We start from the raw sequence: 20,140 nt of genomic DNA on the forward strand, positions 1-20,140 counted from the left end.
ACAACAGCAAGTGCAGTCTGCATCCTCTGCTGGACACTTACCTGACAAGCTCATCCGCACAGGCAGCGGCCACCTCCTCCTCAGCCTTCCGCTCATAGTATTTGCAGAGGATGTTCTCTGGAAGCACCTTCTCCAGCTCGCTGGTGGGGAATGAACATGTGCAACTGCCTTCCATGCAGCTGAGCTCTGACTAGGGTTGGAAGGAGAGAGCTCATGTTCAGTATGATACTAGTGAAAAGCAAGACTCGGTACCCAGAACTTCCCCAAATAAACCAGTGCAGAGCCTTGCTTAGAGACAATAGAGCTTAAGTCAGCAGACAACTGCTAGAAAACAGGTTTGCTATGGAAAGAACAAGACTAGTTAAACAGATCAGGCCTCAGGCAAACGCTGGGCATGGAGATGCTGCGGATAACTGGGACCACAGTTCACTGAGTCCACTGTGACCACACAGCGGCCCGTTATTGCTGTATGGTCTCTGCTCACAAACAGCACGTTGTGCTCTTGTCAATGTGGTCATATAAAATACAGCTGCCAGTTTATACGTTTACAAGAAATACGGATCCCAGAGTACAAAAGCATCCCACAGTTTGATTGTTGTATCTTGAGGCAAAGGAGCACACACACCTCAGAGCAGTTTAATGACTTGTTTATAACTCAGCTAAGTACCAGGATAATTGCTAGCTAAATTAGAGACTAAGAAGGTTTGTAGCATCATAGAGAAACCAACCCCCAAATTAAGTTGGGATCACAGTGACATTATGAAGGACAAGCACTCTTAGCTAGGAGGACACAGGCCAAGTCAGAGATAAGAGCGTGTTCTCTATGCAGATACCATTGGTTTATTAAGTAGAAAATAAGAACCAAATTAGTGCACATTCTTGTTACTATGAGTGCTGTAGAAAGTCTTCCTAATAATCCAAGTTGCTAAGCACAGAGTACAAAAGATGGAGACTGGCAAAACTGAAATCCTGTTCAGCAGAGATCCCATTGCAAAGTTGTTGGCTTCACCTGATGGTGAGACTGACTTGTTGCATTCGGATTTCAGGACACAATTCCATTCAAATATTTCCTGGGAAGTGCAGTTACATTTGACTTAAGCAACAACACTCCGTAAACAGCAATGTGATTTCCCAATAGCAATTTACTCACTTCCCCCTCATCCAGTTGGGAAACTCTTACCTTCCCAGAGCCAAAGACTGCCTCCTGAGCATACTTAATTAGGCACTCCTTGCAGAACAAGTGACCATCTGCACACTGAGTTAGCTCTTCAAACGCAAACTCGCCATAACAACAGCGGCACTCTATCATCTGACCATCCTGCACCCAGAAACAGAGGTATTAGCATCATCATCACCACATCAACAACCACAACAACATACAGGCACATACACCTGCAAGCCATAAGCAGTGCCAGCATTAATTGTAAAAAGATGAGCAACAGATATCCACCATTCCATTAGGTCTCCTGATTGGTGGTCAACTCACTAAGCACAACCATAAACTCAGTTTTAAACAACTTAATATCTACATGTCCTGCCTGACAGGTTCCAAAAAGCTACATAACACATGGTGTTTCCCTAATTCTCATTTCATGCATAGAGAAGCATCTTGGGCTCAGGAAGCTGCAATCGTAGGGAAGCAGAGTACGCAGCACTCCTATGGGGAAAACTAAGCTTCAGAGCTGTTGCCCTCTAAAGGAACCTTTACCCATCTGCCTGGAGACCTGGTCTCTGCCTCCTCACTGCAGGGGTGGAGAAGCTTGCCACTGTTAAAAAGTACGCCCGCTTCTTCAAAGGTCCAATACATCCTCCAAAGTTTGAAGAGAAATGGGCATTGACAATAAAAAGGTAATCCACAGCTGTCAATCTCTAACTTTCCTCTCTGTTTGAAGGCAAAGATCTGATTTTCAGGTTTTTTAAGAGTCTTTTCTGCAAATGAGGAAGGCCTCTCCACTGGCAGAGCTCCAACAACAGCAAATCTGTTTAAACAGCCATAACGGTGGTAGCAAGAGCAAACCTGGTACTATTCTATTGCAATGTTTGTTCTCACCAGTAAAGACACAAGCAGCAGCTGACTGAACTACTACAGATCATTACATGCATCATTACTGTCTTGCTGGACTCAGCTCCTGTCTACCTTTTCCAAAAGCCAGCCAACACACACTACACAGGTTTTGCCAGCTCAGCAAAAGCAACACAGTGCAAATGCAGCTTCTGAAAAGCTCCATTCCAGAAGCCAAGAGTCTGTGAAAGCAGCAAGTGCAAAACAATGTCTATGCATAAGCTGGACTCAAGGGATGACATTACAGATACTGACCTTCTGATACTGCTCCTCATTCATCTGCAGAGCAAGGAGGAAGTCTGCATGCTGCAAGACAGACACATGCATCTGTATTTACAGAACAGATAAAGCAATTTTCCAGCCTCTACGTTCTTTTACATTATCTCAGGACTGACAAACCACCATAAAAGGCTCACTGTCTGCTTACAGCATCACTCAGCCCATCCTTCCAATCCATTAAGCTATCTATGATTCAGCTAAAACAGATGGGAGCAGCAAAGACAGAAAGAACAAAAGACCAAATTCTGTATTATAGAGGGCTGCTGGTTCAGGTTTCCATGGGCAGAGACGATCTCACCCAATGGGCCCCTCCAGGGAAAGCCCCAAGGAACATTAGCTTTGTGTTTTAGAAGGAGACACTATCCATCTGCCCAAGAGACAAGGATCTTTAAGAAGCAACTTTAGGAAGGACTGCAGGTACAAAGCAGTGAATTCAGTCTTCTCTCAGACTACGAGGGGAAGGGAACACACCAGCGGGCGTTGCAGGGTTCTGCTTCGAAACACACCATCCTCAGCACAGGCCAAGACGTTCTGGAGAGACAGGGCTGCCAAACTTGTGGAAGGCAGAATGAGCAGACAGACTGCCTTGGGCCTGGTCATTATTCGCCACCAACACTAAGCTGCAGTTACAAGCCCTAAAGCAGCAGAGAAGCCTGCTAACAATTAGAGGAAAGGATTAATTAGCAGAGCTTTTACTACTTTGTAGTAAAACAAGGGTCCAGAACAGTGTTGTATCACGGATGACACATTGGCATTAGCAGATACATGGAAGGTTTTTGGCAGCAGAAGTAGCAGCTATATATTTAACTAAATACGAAACTCTGTGCTTGTTTTTCTTCCTCCAAAAACAAGTTACTTGGGAAGAATCATACATGTTCACAGGTGGTAAAGAGGCAAAGGTAGTCAGATACTCAACATTTTGTTCAATGCTTGAATTTCACTAAGAGGCAGATTTCCATGCTTAGGGCCAAGACCTCTACAGTAGCTGAAGTTGTTTGCACCACAAGATCCAAGCAGCCCCTACCACTCACCTCTGCCATCTCTTTAACTTTCTGCTCATAGAATTCCTGCTCCAGTAGCACCGGTGGGAGGAGAGAGAGCTTGTCATAGGACCTCCAGTGTCGTCTCTTATTCTCCAGGAAGAACATGCGCTTCTCAATTTTCACATCCCCTAAACCAGAGTTAAAGGCACAATGAAATGGGTTGCAGCAGCCAGAATAAAGCTCAGATCCTTCTTCCTCCACATGCCACCAGCTGCGTAACTTCAGCATCTCATACAGCACTGTACCAAGTGGAGGTACTAATGAAGAATACCTCCAGACTAGACACTAGACAGTGACATAAAGATAACTGTTTCGGGATCACATCCCTTTTCAAGAACGGTACTTTCTGCTGCAAGCCAGTTCTGCTTACAATGACTATGCAGAGAGTACCATACATACAGCTTGGTATTTACCTTGCTCAAATTTGAAGTCTATATATGAATACTGATTCATTTCTTTCCTCCTCTTCCGTTTCCCACTGGTTTCGGGAGACAGCTCCTGCCATTTTTTGATAGCATCTGAAAAGGCCTAGAAAACAACATACAGACTTAAATGCTGTCTGTTCCTGGAACAAAGCAGAAGCATACACTTCACATCAAAGCACAGTACAAACATGTGCATAAGACTGATCCAAAACCAGAAAGCCAAATGCCCCATGTAGAGGTAAGTATACCTCTTTCCTTTGCTCACCTTGTTGCTTTATGAGTACATAAAGCCATTACTCCATAAAAACAAAATAGTTGAACAATACTTCAGAACACCTCAGCTATTAACTCTAATACAGCTGGTGTCCACTCTGATGCAGCAGAGCTGGCCTGGCTTTTTTGGTTGTTGGGTTTGTGGTTTTATTTAAAAAAAAAAAAAAGAAGCTCAAATACTCAGTGCTCAATCAATCAAGCAAAGAGCCAAGGAGTTTTTGTTTTAGTAAAGTCCTGGAACAGTAGAGAAAGAAGCTCACACAAGAGAAGCGTATCAGAAGAGTAGATCCAAGTCAAAAGCTTGAAGCCACATTGACATTCAGTCGTAATAAGAAGAAACAGGACACTGAGACTTGGGCTTCCTTTCAATTACATGCAGTCAGTTAAGTAATAGCAGCAGTTAAATGTTTTAAGATTTAGCTAAATGTCTAGGTTTTATTGGCAATTATGCTGTACGTCAGCGGCAACACACAGGAACACTTCTCCATTTAATGCACTACCTACCATCAACTAGGTAGTGTTTCCCCAGTTCTTCTACTAGGGAAAAGAAAAAGCTTCCTGCACCATTCTGTCTGGCCAATAAATTCTGCAAGTCTCTACTAAATGGATTAATACTTCTTAAAAGGAAAGGAGGATTTAAAAAAAAAAAAACATAACCACACACTAGCAGATGGTATAGCAAGGCAAAAGACATTGTGCTGCTCTCCACAGAGATGGGAGATAACCCTAGGAAAGGAACCAGACTGGAACCAGAGAACCTTTCGCGTGATTGCATAGTGTCCCTTGAGTTCATGCAGTGCCCACTTAATGTCTTGGCTGCTCAGCATTTTGAAGTCTGCCATAAGGAGGTCAGCTGCCTGAATAAAGCACCGCTGGTCAAGCGGGGCAAGTTTGGAGAAGTCAAAGTAGTCCACTTTAGGCACCTAAGAAGGAAACGCGAAAGATATAAAAAGGCTGGTACAAATACACACAAGAACACCCCAAACCACTCTTTCAATGATCAGGACCCTCTGCAGGACCACCCACCGCTCAACTTACACAGCACTCAGCTCTGAGCATCAGCTTAGAGCGCAGCATGGGTGTGAAGCCTATCGGTCTATGCACTTGTGCAGGCAACCTGCCCTCAGATGCACCACGCTGCAGCTCTGCTCCTATCAGGACCCTGTGCCACACAGCTTAAAGCCATTGTGTGTGGCTGCATGAGACAGCGAGGAGAGGATATATTTAGGTTACTGTCAAGGGTGAATGACTTTACTGGCTCAAGGTCAAGAGATGCTTCCAAGAGTAGAAAGAGGTATTTGACATTTCCCCCTCTCAGGCCACACACAGCTATTTCAGCTTACTCAAAGCAGCTCAGAGATACTGTTTTGTCAAATTGACTTTAGAAAAAAGTCAAGAAGCTGTAGGGAGATCTGCAGTTAGGAGACCGAAAGAATGCCTGAAAGCCATCAAGACAGACCTGATAGCCAGGTCTCCTCCGTGTGACGTAATGACCAAGGAATTCTTGTATCGGTTATCAAAATGAATACTTGGACAGGGCAGCTGACAGGCAGGCAGGGCAGAGGGTCTCGCTGAAGGCAGAAGAGCAGACGTGGTGCAGCTACGCAACAGCAAAACAGGAAGTCATCCTGCAAGCCAAGTTAACGAACTATTGCCATTTAACACCATCTTAAATGCACCCAGAGGCCTCCTGTAACATACAGGCCAACCAAGCACTCTACAAATATGCACTGATAGAACCAGACATCTCCAGATCCGCTCCGGTTGAACAGACTGGATGGGAGGCATGCTGTAGATGAGGATACCCTCACTTGCCTTCGTCTCATCTTGGCTGGCAAGCAGGCTGCTGCTGGGATTTAAAACCACTCTGCCTTCCTTCTTCGGGTAATCTGGATTTTCCAGCAGAAAGTTACAAAGTCTGAAAAGATAAATACAGTTACTTCAGGGTTTAGGAGCTCAGGCCCATCCCTCACTTGTCAAATTTTGAGTACCCTGTAATTACGAGGCTGGGCGGGCAAGTCACAGCGTGCCCTGTAAAAACCAAGGGAGGTCTCAGACTAGAACGAACTGAAAGCAAATGACTGAGAATTAAGTAAAGAATGAGTGGTTGTATGCCTGCAGAAGGTAAAGCAATAGATTGGTTTTTCAGTAATTACATTTACATAAGTGAAGCTTGTATGGGTGAGTTACTAACCAACCTGCATCTCTCCATGCCAGAGGTGAACAACCAGGCTTACTTCCCCACTCACTGCCATCAGTAAAACCACGTTAAGTGGTACCTCCTTTGAGCACACAACCAGGACTTCAGGTGTACTAACTTTCTGCTACTCTGCAATTAACATTCTGAAGACTGTACAAGAAAGCAGAGTCACAGCAGTAATCAAAACCTCACTGCCATCTACTGCTGCTAATAAAAATGTATCCATGGAAAAAAGCATACAAACGCCTATAAAATATGTGAAAGGTTGATGTCCTCCTCAATAGAAGATTTCAGATTCAAATTTGAATTAAAGCCTCCGGTCTCTATCTACTTTAACATAAGGGCAAAGACAGAAGCAATTTTAAACTGTGTTTACGTGCAACATGTACTCTGAAGACAGGTTTCATCGTAATAAATCACACCAGCATTGTCCAATTCACACTAGAAACTGGTCTAGTGAGAACAGCATTTAGAAAATAATCACTAAAAATCGCTGAAAAAATGCATACTAGCTTGTAAGTGCAGCATACCTGAGGTCCTGCCACAAACAATCATAACCTTGTCAGGTAAATTTAGTTTATCCAAGTATTTCAGCTTAGAAAAGACTGGAGCAAGTAGTTTCAGAATACCCCATTGCCAGAGATTCACAATTACTCCTGAAGTCCTTCTGAAAGCGAAGCTTGCTGTAGGCTATCTGTCTGAATTGGACTTCCACTGCATATTCTGAACCATCGCTAACCAGCTGTGCTAGCTGGGTCAAGTACCATAAGCTGCGCCTCAGTTTCCCCAGCTGCACAATAAGATCCTTCTGAAAGGAGCCAGGACAAGCAATTAACATTTGTAAAACGTTTTGAATGAGAAGGTGCTAGGTTGCAGCAGAGAACATAATTGCAGCTAATTTACATTCCTGGTGTCAGAAATCAGTCCCTAATTAAGAAATCTGAACTGGCTAGCAGCATTAACCCACTATCAAGGCATGATTACTTTAGCCCTGCTTTCTCATTCAAAGCAGGCGCATTTCTTTTTGTTTAATCAGGTATTGACGTATTGAGCCAGAAGCTTTTGACTGAATGTGAATGCTTCTGCACACAAAAGCTGAATAGATGATACCCTGCCAAGAGGAGCTCCCACATCTTCTCTTTCACATCAGTTGAAAGTTTTAAGAGATCATTTCGGAAAACAACAAAATATCTTGGCACTGAGCATTTAATAGCTTCCAGCCCTCCCCCCCATCCCTTTTGTAAGGGATAACTGTTTTAATCCAACAAAACAGAAACTTCAAGGCGCTGAAATCACTGCAGCTCAAACGCAAGGGTTTCGGCTGGGGCACAGTCAGAGCACATCGGAACCGTTCTGCGTGTTGCCATTTCAATGCTCGGGATTTTCGGAGATGTTAACCTTCAGTGTCTGACAATTAGTGCAGTGGGTCCCAGCGCGCAATGCACGCACACTTGCAGCACTGTTCATTAATATCTGCACCACAGGACACAGAGCCAGTTAAAAGCCTCATCCCTGCCCAAACCCAGCCACCCTTCTTTATTATATTTCAAGCCTGATTCAGCTTGACATGCTAGGGACATCAAAGAGGCCCTGCCAGCGAGGCTGACCGGTGCTTTGACCCATTTGTTCTCATACAAAAGACGCAGTGACAACTCAAAAGATAGTTTGGTTAAAGGAATAAAAATATGGAGAAGAAATCTTTATCATCCAGTAAGTGGGTAACGCACCGCTGAGCAGACACTGTAGATGACCTACAGGGAAGCCTGTAAGCACCTTTTCATCTCACTGGGTCTGTGGCACACAATAGGAGAGAAGAGATTTTGGGAGCAAAGAGGGAAGAAACACATTAAGGCTGATAGAAGCCAATACTGGGATTTAATCTATCAGGCTTCGCTAAATCCCCGCAGGACACAATAACGAGTTTTTTCACACAATCTGTGAGAGGGTCCTGCTGCCAGATACCAAATTTCAACGGCCCGATCGCCCTGAGGAATGGCCCTACCGGTCTTCTACACTCCCAATGCAACCATCCACGCCGAGGTGCACCAAGTACACGGTGCGTTTCTCTCACGCTGACCACGTCACCACTGCATGGAAAGCACTTTTGAAAGACAAGAAAGCAGTTACAAGGTGATGATTTTCTAATTAAGAAGTCCTACTTTGGAGACACCACTTCACAACACAGGCAAAGGCAACCAAATAGGAAAACAATGCCCAGGGGATGGGATCATCCTTAGTTCCTCGCCAGTTAACTTCTTTATGATCCAATAACTAATTCCGTGTCTCACGCACTTCAATATTGCTTAATTAGTGCCCTAGTTAACCGGAAAGGGCATCGGATTCATACAAGATAGTGAATAATCTGGCAACCAACACCTATTCTTCATTCCTGTATCACGTAACAACTAGTTCCAACATGTTTGAGACAGCAGTGACAGCTACAGAGAGGGGCGACCTAGCATGAGACACAAGTCACAAGCTATTTGCTTCAAACCACTCTCCCCTCTGTGTTGTTGGTGCCAACACACACAATCCTTCACTCCTCAGCTGTGTAAGCTTTACCCACAAGGGTAGGGAGATGATGCAACTTATCAATAAGGTTAACGACTTTTTTTACACTTTTGATTCTAATCCGACTCCCAGAGATATCAAGCACAATGAACACTAAGGTATTCTCGAGCTTCTAACACAACTGGGAAAGCAACAGTCCTCATGCTGCTTTTCCACTGCTTTTACTTCCCTTCTTGGCTCACACTTCTGCTCAGTTTGACCAAAATCAGTCAATCAACAGATACCTAGAATCAGCCCTACCTGCCCTTAAATGCATTTGCTCTATTCTGTCGGCAAAAAGTGATGTGGGAGAACTCAAACAGCACCACTGCTACGTGATTACACAAAGGGGATAGAAGCCAACATCATGACACTAAATAAGGGAGTTTAAAACAGTGTCAGCTTTACCTGGGAGAAGTCAAAAGCCAGTGAAATCAAGAGGTAGGAAACTATTTTCTCCAACTCAAAACTCACCAACCCACGTCTGTACTACTTTTTATAGAAATCGTCTCAATACCTTAATCCTGACACCCTTTTTAAGAACCCTAGCAATAGTTATGAGGAAATTCTATGTAATATCTTTAAATAAGCAAATGATCTTAAAAGCAGAGAAGCTACAGCACAATGTCAGAATTAGCAAGGATTTAAGAAAAGCTCTATTAGAAGAAAAAAAAAAAAAAAGCATTGCTGCTCTTTGGCACTATCAATGCAGTGCTGACTCCCAGCCTCGATATGCTCTAGAACAGCAGCATTAGCAGGTGGGGAAATGGAAATGTGCCTGCAGCCAGACTGCTGTATGATACCCTGGCTCTTAGCTCTATACTTACACATTTAAGTCATCGCAGTTCTTCACGCTGATCAGCTCTTCAATATATTCCCTCCTCACGTCTGGGAATCTTGCTTCCTACAGTAGGGAAAGCTAAAGGTTACGTAGGTGTTAGAGGAGCTGTGTAGCACATCCCAGCAACAGCACCAACGACAGGGATTTATAGGTAATTATCTAGCACGCTCCTGAGACAAGGGCCAAAACAGAGAACCATTTATATCCATCCAGTCTGGATACTGCCAAGCTGCTGGCTTTCCTTTGCTCCACAGGTTGACTGGCAACAGCTCTTTCTCACAAAAAGAGTACAGGTAGTGGTGTGAATGGCCATGAGCAGCTGGCCTAACGAGCAATTCAGGCTGGATACAAAGAGGAGAGGTACATAGGTATGATCTACAACACAAACAAAGCTAATATTTACCTTCAGACAGAAGATTAAGGAGTTCCAGGTTGTGTGCTGAAATACAACATTCCAAAGCAAAAGGAAAAAACCCAACAGTACGTATATCCACCCAAAGCACCGCCCCCAGCAACGAGATCAGTACAGACAGCAAACCTTTACTGGCATTTCTGTGAAAGCTCTCCCAGCATTAGCCACGTAGCAAAGAGGACGCTTTGCTGCTCTCTCTTGTTGGGTTTCTGGACAGGTATTGCAATCAATTGCACCATATCACATTTTGCTTTGCAAGACTGAACTGGTCAGGGCTGTCAAGCAACCCTGACAATGCAGGAGTATCTACCTGAGCATCCCAAAGCAAGTCACAGACCAACATGGTGTTACTTGAAAAGAACTGAATTCTGTTGGACTGCTACTTCAAGAATACTTTCCTCAGCCCCAGTTTTCCCAAACAAAATCAGATACAGGATGCAGAGGGAAGACTTGGAAGGGCTGGGGAGGGGGCAGCGTTAGACACAGATGCAGTAAAACAGACTTGTTTGCAAAAAACTATTCCACAAGGCATCAGGAGAGACCCTTCCTCCCTAGCAGTCCAGGGCAGGAGTGTACACTGGAGGACAAAACATTAGACATGTGTAGTATCACCATATTTTTTTCTTTTTTTTTTTTTAAATATATACCATGTTGCTCAAGCTGCTGAACATACCAAAGGTTAAGGAGTACCCTTCCTGGTGGTTCAGTTCTTGTAGCTAGTGCCCCTCATGCTGAGCTTCACACACAGAGTCAGACAGGAGCACGTGGAGTTAACATACACGTGTCTTCACACTGCTTACCCAGTAATCCCTCAGGGCTACTGCCTGGAAACCCACACTGCAAGGCAACCATTACCCCTGCCCACTATGGTGGCCTTAACATGGCCATGGACCAAACTATTTCAGAGAGCCAGCTGAAAGATCATGGCTCTCAGCCACGTGTCTCTAAGCCTTCTCTACACCCCACCCTCTAATCTCTCTGCCACTGTTTTGTGTCTCAGTCTTGCTCATTTAGCTCTACATCAGTTCCTAAAGCAGCTCTACAGAGCTGAGTCAAGAATCAGCCAGACAAGAACAAACTAGCAGAACTGAGAGGGCAGCAGTCTTTGAGGGAACAGACCCATGTTATTCCACCTCACCCTGTGATCGTGCTGTCAGTTCTGCCAGATCTCTCTGGCCAAGAGCCCACCCCAAAGCAAACAGTGTCCTCAAGATTCACATCTTCTTACCACTTCTGCTATAGTGTTGGCATTAGTCTTTCACCCCAAAGTTTTCCAAGACAGTTCACTGGATGCTCCTCACCTGATGCATAGCTGAGTCATTTAAAATAAAGAGGATTTGCAGCTGAAGTCAACAGGGCTGTGCTGTGAGAATGTAAAACACTACACAGCTGGAAAAGCTTGTCTGAAAATAACATGCACACTGATGGCAAACAAGCCCTGGGAATACTTACTGTCTCTCTGATGAGCAGCGCAGTGAGGTCTTGGTCCTGCCCGGCAGCTCCTTGTTCTGGCACATTACTAGAGCCAAGCTCCTGAGAGCCCTGGGCAGGGAATGCTGGACCTGGCTGTTCATTGTCTATCGCTGCCTGCTGACCAGTTTCTTCTGGTGGATGTGCCGGCTGGGGTGAAGCTGGACCTGGGATCCCATCCTGCTGTGGCTCAGGTCGGGGGAAGGCTGGCCCAGGAGCCTCTTCTCCATATGCCCTCAAAGATCCTGGATCTGCTTCAGGCTGCCCTTGCTGAGGAGCACAACCATTTACTACAGCACATGGCTCGCCTTCCGATGGCTGGAAGTGTGGGTGATCCCGCTGGCTGCTCTCATGGAGCTCCTGGCCTGTGGTAGTCGCAGCAGCTGTTCCTCTGAGGTTTTGCTCTGGCTCCAGCTCCTCTCCTCGCCACCCCTGGGTTTCCACCTTTTCCTCCTGTTGCGGTGGAAGCTCTGCTTTCTCCAGACTAGTGATTTCTCTGTTAACAACAGGCTGTGGACTCATCTTTATTGCTGGAAGCAAATTTGGGCCAGGCTCCTGGTTACTTGTAAGTTCAAACCTGGGGCCATTAAGCTCAGATGGTCTAGGCTGCTGCAAGGCAAAGTTCATATTGTCATCCCTGCTTGGTCCAGCACTGCTCTCCACCATGTGATTATACTGGTCTCCCTGGCACAGCAGAGCTGAGGTCTCATCTTGCAGATATACACTCCTCAAGGGCCCAACAGCACTTTTAGATCCTCCTTCTGCCACAGTGTTTGCACCCTGCCATTGAGCAGCAGGTCTGATGACATTGGGACGCAGAAGCTGCTGATGCTTTGGTGTCTAAAAAGAAGACAGACAAGAGTAAGTAGGAGTTCTTGTCTGCATGTCAGAATCCTTGCTCCAGGTGATCTTTTGCATCTAATCACATTTCTGATGGGAAACAGATGAAAAGTCTGTTTAGCAAGGTGCACGCAGCTGCAACCCACAGGATCTTTGTTTACTGAACTCCATCCTCAGTCTGTCCCCAGGTGCTAAGAGAACTGGGGATGCACAGGACTCTCACACTGGAACAATTTCCTGAGCTCACACCAGTCCCTACCTCCCTCCCAGGAAAACAGTCTGTAAAAGAGGAACTAATTGGTGGCATATTTGCATTCTCACCCATTTATTTAAACAGGCAGCAGGAACCAAAGCTCAAAACCGTTAACCTCTGGCCTTGTTCTTGCTTCTGGCAGGCTAGGACTGCTGTCAGCCAACAGAGTTTGAAAATTCTCTGCTACTGTTCTCAACTAAGAAACCAAAGGTCAGCTTTGCAACCCATTTTCTCAATGCCTCTAGTTACTTTAACAGAAGAGTGGAATATATACTTAATACAGCTTAGATATGAAATTAGACACTTAAAATAATCAGGGTAAGCTAAAGCCTTCGGCCCTCCTCTGTGTGACTGCCTGTGCCAGCAGAAAGAGATCTATCAGGTGGGTTGGCTTTGTAAAACTGCAAAAATGGAAGTGCCTGCAAAAGCTCAACAAGAATCCAAACAGCACAGAGCAATATAAAGTACACAAGGTCAAACAAAGCACATTTTGAAAACCCGCCTTCCAAGGAAGATCAAGTCCTCTTACAAAGCACTCCACCTGTCTGGATTTACACAGATAACTTTACGGAAGCTACAGCCTTCGTTAAGTAGAACTTTAACTACAATGCAGTTTACAGTCGAGTTCTCCCCTCCAGTACCCAGACTATGATTAAACACTTAAAGCCAGCAAAATGCCATCACTTCAACATTAATTTCAGACATCCTAAGTAAATTACTGTCACCAGACAATACTCTCAAAGGAATGCATCAGATATTTGCACAAGAGTTGGCCATGAAGGCCATGAATAAAGCAGGGCAACCACAAGGATGAAAAATTACCTCTGCCAAGATGACTACATCATCGTCGTCTTCCTCGTGCTGCTGCTCTGCTGGCGTTTCCAGCAACAAAGGCAATTCTTCATCCGAGGAATCCGATATCGTGATAAGACCTTCGTCCCTGCGGTTTATCCAGTCTGTAGTAAGTAAGTAAAGTTAGCTATTTGCTAAAGGTAAATAACTGAAATTACAGGGCACAAGCACCAAAATATCTGAAAATGCAATCTTCACACTTGCATTGCAGCAACAGGGAAGAAGCGCTCAAAGGTCACCGGTTCCTCAGCAAGGTACTGTTACAGCCACTCCTACCTCCCTCCGCCCTCCCAGCAGAACTCCTGCACAAACCGTAGCTGGGAAGACCACAACAGCACCTGCACGAAGCAGTCACTCACAGGACACTTACACAGAGATTCTTCTAGCCCAAACTTCAAGCTGCTACAAAAATTATTCTGAACAAGCCACATACAGAGTGCTTCCTAATTTTTGCAGACAAGTCCTGAGCATTCAGCATCTCAGGGACGAGACATTTTCTTTTATTAATGTGTAGTGCATTCTAGAAGATAGATAAGGTTCCCTGGGTAATTCGGCCTCTTCCAAAAGAGCGTGACTTTGCAGGAGCACCTTATGGAAGACTGCGATAGGGCCCCTGACTATGGGTGCAGAAGATATCCTGTTATTAGATGATAACCTTGTCCATCAAGGCTTGTCAAGAGTGGAATACAGACACTATTGAGCACAGCTGCTGGAACTCAGGAGAGACACTCCAGCCAGAAACAGAGGGTTTCTGTACTGCAGAGATACCACACCACCTTGTTTCCCCACGATCTGACAGAGCGTTTTGGCTTATACTTTAGCATAAGTACTCATGATATTCATTTATCACCTTTCAGGCATACGCAGAAGCATCCTTTTGCATTCCACTCTCGCAGGAACGGATGCCAATGCGTACAGCCCTACGAGGAGACGAATGCAAAGCCAGCCTCTCCGCTACGAGGTCCTCAGAAAGGTGGAACACGGTAACATGGCGTCCCCAAGAAGTTCACCATCTGCCTTGAGGCAGCACCACACGAGGAAGAGCCAAATATTTTGCGTGTCAGCACAAGAAGAGAGAATTCTCTACAGGTGGCTGCGAAGTAAGCGCAACAGAGCAGCGTATGACACGGCAAAACAGACCACCAGCAGGCTCCCACTAACAGCACGCTTGCAAGTTCAGTATCCACGAATCCTGCTGCTTGTAAGCAGAGTCTCTTAAAGAGAGTCTCAGAAACGGGCACAACTGGGTACTCACCTTTCCCTCTGTGACTACGGAAGCTGTTCAGTTTAATTACTTCTTCATTCCCACCTCTCTCTGCCATTTTCAACAGCTGTACTCCAAAGTGTCAATGCCCAGGCATGGCAGTCAGGCTCAGATGAGGCACTAGAAGACAAAAATCCAGCAGAGTCAGGCAAACTCAGCAGCACCTTAACCGCGCTTTACCAAGCTAAGCCGCTAGCTCATTTTGGAGATTCTCCTGGCTCCACCAGCACAACCTCTCCATGAGAATATTTTTTTCTTATCATCTTCTCAGTGCCTAAAACCAGACATGTTTCTGCTACCTTCTGTTTCAACAGTTAAGACAGCCGGCTGAAGAGTGTAATCAGGCCCAAGAAGCCTCTCTGGAGAAGACATAAAGATGCTTATAGCCATGCAATCGCAGAAAAAGGGAGGAGATACAGTTCTGTCCAGCCAGGACTCAAACCCTTCTCGTATGTGGATCTTCTGTTTCCAAGAAGTCAAAAACCTGATACATCAGCTCACATGGCGGTGTTTCTACCCTCATCTGCCAGTAAGAGGCACAAAAGCCACTTGCCTGAGCTGCCACCGGGCAACGCCGTGTAAGCCTGCATCTCCAACGCAACAGTTGATGTCATTACAACCATTCTCTATCACACTTCATGCCATGAAGTCACACCACGCAGAAGGGCTGCAGCAACGCTGGCACTGAGGTGAGCAGCCAGTATTATGGGTCAGACCTGTGAGCCCAGCTGCTGAGGAGCTGAACCATGAGCGAGCCACGCCGCTGGAATGGAGACACCAGCATCAAATCCTGAACTCCCTCGAGTGCTGTCCAGCCAAGGCGCAACTTCTGCAGGACCAGAGCTGTTCTGAGCTCACTTCCACCACGTCCGTGCTGCTGACACGGCGGAAGGAAGCAGGGTAGTACATATGTGTACGTTTGGTGCCTGCGCTGTGAACCCGCACAGGAACAAGTTAACATTCACAGAGCACACTTTCTTGCCGTCATCTGCTATTTTAAAGAAGAGACCTCCCTGATTTATGACACATCCCCTCCTCCATGAGGGTTTGGTGCAACTTCCAACCTGCTCTCAAATCGAAAAGAGAGCACGACAGGGATCAGGGTCCTTCACAGGACTGAGCTTTTGGGACTAAAATTTGCTCCCCCCACCTGTTCTCAGAGGCGCAACGAGCTGGCTGGAGGCTCCCGAACAGGATTAGGAGATCAGAGAAATCGCTGCAACCTGAACAGTAGGTTTCCATTTTACGCTCTGTCAGCTTACAGCTCTCAATTCCCGCTATCGCAGAGCAGCTGGATACGTACGGGAACTCTGAGCACAATTTGATCACTGGAACGAGAAAGGAGGTCTTTCACTGAGAAGTATTCATCTCCGTATTAGAGCATGCAGGAATCTGTGTTATTAAATATTTACTGATGCATAAGTTGGAAGAAAATGGTGGGCCTGCTATGAAATCCTGTTTGCTAGTACACAAGAGCAGTATAAATTCCTCCTCAATAATTCCACTTAACCTCCTCTGCAGGGAACAGGATTTGCAGCTAAGACAGCAAAATGAAGAGATCAGCTCAGATGCATACTACGTACTCGTATCCACACCCCGACAAAGGAACTAGTCATTACCACCCTCAAAATATTTTCATACAGGATAAAATAATAAAAATAAAGAAGTAGAAATTAGCACTTAAAGTCAAAATCCAAGCCACGCTTCTGCACGGCAGCGCCGAGAGTCGCCCAGCGTGGGGCAGGGCTGCAGCCTCCTGCGGAGCAGCCGGCACAGACGTGGTCCACAGCCTGGCACCATGGGCAGCGGGATAGATGAGGACGGCGGCAGCGTCCTCCCGTTTGCAGGGCAGGATGCATGCTTAGCACATGCAAAGGGTGCCAGCAGCACAGCTCAGTGCCTGAAGCAGCCTCCTCCGGAGCGAACTTCCACTGCAAAGGTTTCCCAGGCTTGGCTACAAACAGCCACGCTCACCTGGTGCCAGCACTGGTGATGGTCCAAACCCAAGTGGGACGCTGGGCTAGGGAACGGCAGAGGCCCCCTCCACCCAGCATGACCATGAATATGCAACTACCCCTATGTTTGAGCCATGAAACCTCAAACCCTTGGCAGCTCCAAGGGCACCACGGGCATACTGATGCTTTGAAAATGCTTCAAAAGCAAGATTTTGGGAGTGTTTCCACTAGGTTCTTGCTTAGAAGCAAGGAAGAACAAATCTTACTTCATTTGCCAGAATGGCGTGAACGTGCTGTTCTCTGTCGCAGACAGGTGCCGGAGCAGCAGTTCAGTAACTGGGTCACTGTAAGCATACTGAGCAAAAATCCTGTCCTTTTTCAAAGGTCACAGCCACTTTACTACAGTTGTATTTTCCCTGCACTCGTGAATGGCTACCACCTAGTTCCTGCATAGCATTCTTCCACCCTTAGCTCCCCCAGTAATTTAGAAAACAAGATCAATACGCTTCTTGCCATTTAAAAGATAGAGAAATGGAAACATGTGAAGGACCAGTGTGGCCAAGGCTGTCACGCAGGCTAGCAGCAAAGCCAGGAGCGGCACCCAGGCCTCTTCAGCTCACATACTCATGCCAACCCCTTCTCCTTCCCAGCAGGCTGGTCCTACAAAGCACTCCTTGCAACCACCAACAACCCCCGCGTAGCCTGCGCTCGCCTCGCCTCAGCAGCCTCACGCTCAACGAAGGAACCTCTTGGCAGGCAAAAACGGTGAAGGATCACTCCAAGAGTGGCTGTGGAGGAACAAGGTCGTTCGTGAAGGCCACAACTCAGCCCTCAGCATCAAGCAGTGCAGACAGAGGCTAGACAGGTATCTGCTCACATTTGCTCTGACGTTTCTGGCTTGGACATTTCTCCTCTACGGGGGCACACACTGTGTTAGCAGAGCTGGGTATGCGTGTACACGCGGGTGGGTCGACACCGCAAACACTCGGAACACGCACAAAAATCTTCTCCCACATAGCTCAAACGGTGCTTTGTTCAAAGTTGGCTAAACCACAGTTGTTCTCATCCAAGAGCGAGGGATAAGTCACAAGGCTAACATTAAAACCGTGTTCTCCTAGGCTACGCTGGTTCCTGTAGAGAGAAACCGGCACACTTCAACCTTGAGCATCAAGATAGAGGTACAGGGAATAATCTGAAATTAAATCTGGGATTACAGAGTGCCTGCCCCCCTGTACAAGATGTGTACACATCACCAAAAGACTCCTAGTAATTTAAAAGCAGGAATATAATAAACAGCATTAAATGTAATACACAGACAAGGCAACAAAAAAAAGGCAAGCGTGGAAAGAACTGACAAACTACCACTTTTCTATTTCAAACCACACTGCATAAGAACCCAAGCAGCTTAATAAAGCACTGCTTTGAGGGTAAAAGCCAAGCTTCCACCGAGAGCTAACAACTCATTTTGTCAATACTCACTGCAGAGCTCAAGTTTAAACAAATATCTATAAGCATGGGCCAGTTCCATCTAGTGGCATGAATAAGAAAGTTTATTCATGTTCATAGCACTAGGCCGCCAAAAACGTGAAGTAACAAGATCAAAGCCAGCCTAGGGTCTCGCCCTACATAAACAACATCATAAAAAGCAAGGCAGGCAGATGGAGAGGAGCCATCTCACACCACCTCAGTGATTTCAGTGCCTATTTGTAGGTAAAGAATAAGGCTTCCTATAACTGAGCTCTAACACAACCATCAGCTTTTTTGCAATACAGTCGAGGACAGGATGCTAGAACCGTTTTAATAGAAAGAGACCTGGCAGCAGGCAGATACACACTTTGCAAGCTTTTTTTTTTTCTTTTTCATAAAAACTCCTACCTGCACTACAGCACACCAAACTGGACTAAGGGACCTGAATCCCTACACAGCACCAGGGCGACACAAAACTCTCATCACGACTGTGCAGCCACCAGCGCAGTGAAGATGGCCACTCTGAAGACGTGGTTCCAGCAAATCTCCCCTCCATTCTCCACACTACTCCACGTACTCATGACTCTGCACATCCAAGCTGTTTCGCTGCACAGGCGATAAAATCCTCCCCATCAAGGCTTTTCCTACAGCAACTTGAGAGGAGAACCCCCCATTAATAGAACAGCTACTGGAAAAACCAGAGACCATCAGGGACTTGGGTAAAACTGTTCTCTGAACTGAGCAGATCTCATGCTGACAATTGAGGTCACATATACTTTCCAAACAAGCTTCTCATACATGCAGAAATATAATCTGCAAAACCACTGGTCCTAACCACTACTCTCAGTTGCCAGATCAGCTGCTGAGAGGTGAAGCAGGTCTCGGGTGCACACAGAACACTTACACAAGGATTTCCAAACCCCATTCAAAATCCCTGCGAACACCACGTTACATATTTTTAGCCTAACCTAAAAATAGCCAGCGTCGGTACTGTGTGTATATTTAAACTCCCAGTATACGGAGGCGTTTCTGGACGGCAGCAATTGGAGCAGAACTCAAACCTGCTCCCCCCACCTCGCATTCACGCTGCAATGAGCATCTTCAGTCGGTGTGGGAATTTAAAACGACAGTCGAGGGGAGACCCCCCTCCTAGACAGTGTAATGTGTTTTTCCCCCCCTCTACTTGCACCATTTGAAATCTTGAACTCCCACATACCCAAACTGGGACTAGGCTCAAAGTGCTCTTTTCTGGCTCTAGCTCAAGGCAACAGGACTAGACAGAACGCACTGCAGGGGGGGCAGGAATCGAAATCCCAACCGACCCAGGGAGGGAAGAAAAAAAAAAATGAAAAAAAGAGTAACTTGAAAGAGATGTCAGCAACATCAAATCCTTGTGTGATTTAGCCTCTCCCCCACACAGCAACACCACTGTTGCTCACCTACGTTGACGGGAGAGCATCAACTCCTACTTTCTGCCCGCGGGTAGCAAACGTGTCTGCTGGTAGCCTGCAAGCAAGGTGAATTCCTGGCTCATTTCAAGCTGCTAAAACAAAGAGAAGCTGCTTAAATAATGCATGGCTTGTGACAACCGGCAAAATGAAAAGCTAAAAATTCAACCCTTAAAAAAAGCGTAACAGAAAGGAAATCGACCAGCCCAAGTTACTGTCAGGCATTGCATTAAAGCATTTCAAAGGGTTCCTGATTTGCTGGGGGCTGCTCCTTGTACCAGTCACTCAGCAAAAGCAGGGAGAGTTCAAGAGTGGCTGATTGCGCCAAGCGGCATGATCCCGAGCAAAAATTAGAAATCCCCTGACCCAAAGCCCAGCAAGAACCACTGTGCCCAAACGAGTCCTACCTGCATCTCAAGGCAGTCGCTGCCACTGCATCGCACCTTGCAACGGGGCAAAGCCAGAGGTTAAAACGCGGACCGGGAGCAGGGCTTCTGCCGAGCGGG

At 46.1% G+C, this 20,140-nt stretch overlaps 1 protein-coding gene across 5 annotated transcripts in view; it reads right to left on the reverse strand.

Moving 5' to 3' along the window:
• Nucleotides 1-20,140, reverse strand: part of RNF216 (ring finger protein 216) — an 81,788-nt gene that overhangs the window by 50,871 nt on the left and 10,777 nt on the right. For 4 of the 5 annotated variants that reach the window (XM_075436501.1, XM_075436499.1, XM_075436500.1 and 1 more), the window contains exons 2-12: nucleotides 14,756-14,884; nucleotides 13,471-13,604; nucleotides 11,538-12,395; nucleotides 9,660-9,736; nucleotides 5,898-6,000; nucleotides 4,841-5,005; nucleotides 3,798-3,912; nucleotides 3,373-3,512; nucleotides 2,318-2,368; nucleotides 1,181-1,318; nucleotides 42-190 (exon numbers count right to left, since the gene is read on the reverse strand). In XM_075436501.1, coding sequence (XP_075292616.1) covers nucleotides 42-190; nucleotides 1,181-1,318; nucleotides 2,318-2,368; nucleotides 3,373-3,512; nucleotides 3,798-3,912; nucleotides 4,841-5,005; nucleotides 5,898-6,000; nucleotides 9,660-9,736; nucleotides 11,538-12,395; nucleotides 13,471-13,604; nucleotides 14,756-14,822 — 1,997 coding nt within the window. In that variant the 5' untranslated portion in view covers nucleotides 14,823-14,884. Of the gene's footprint in view, nucleotides 1-41; nucleotides 191-1,180; nucleotides 1,319-2,317; nucleotides 2,369-3,372; nucleotides 3,513-3,797; nucleotides 3,913-4,840; nucleotides 5,006-5,897; nucleotides 6,001-9,659; nucleotides 9,737-11,537; nucleotides 12,396-13,470; nucleotides 13,605-14,755; nucleotides 14,885-19,625; nucleotides 19,645-20,140 lie in introns of those variants that run through there. The other variant, XM_075436503.1, reaches the window with a different exon arrangement.

This window comes from Opisthocomus hoazin, chromosome 15, assembly GCF_030867145.1.
Source record: "Opisthocomus hoazin isolate bOpiHoa1 chromosome 15, bOpiHoa1.hap1, whole genome shotgun sequence".
In the NCBI taxonomy this organism is placed as follows: Eukaryota; Metazoa; Chordata; class Aves; order Opisthocomiformes; family Opisthocomidae; genus Opisthocomus; species Opisthocomus hoazin.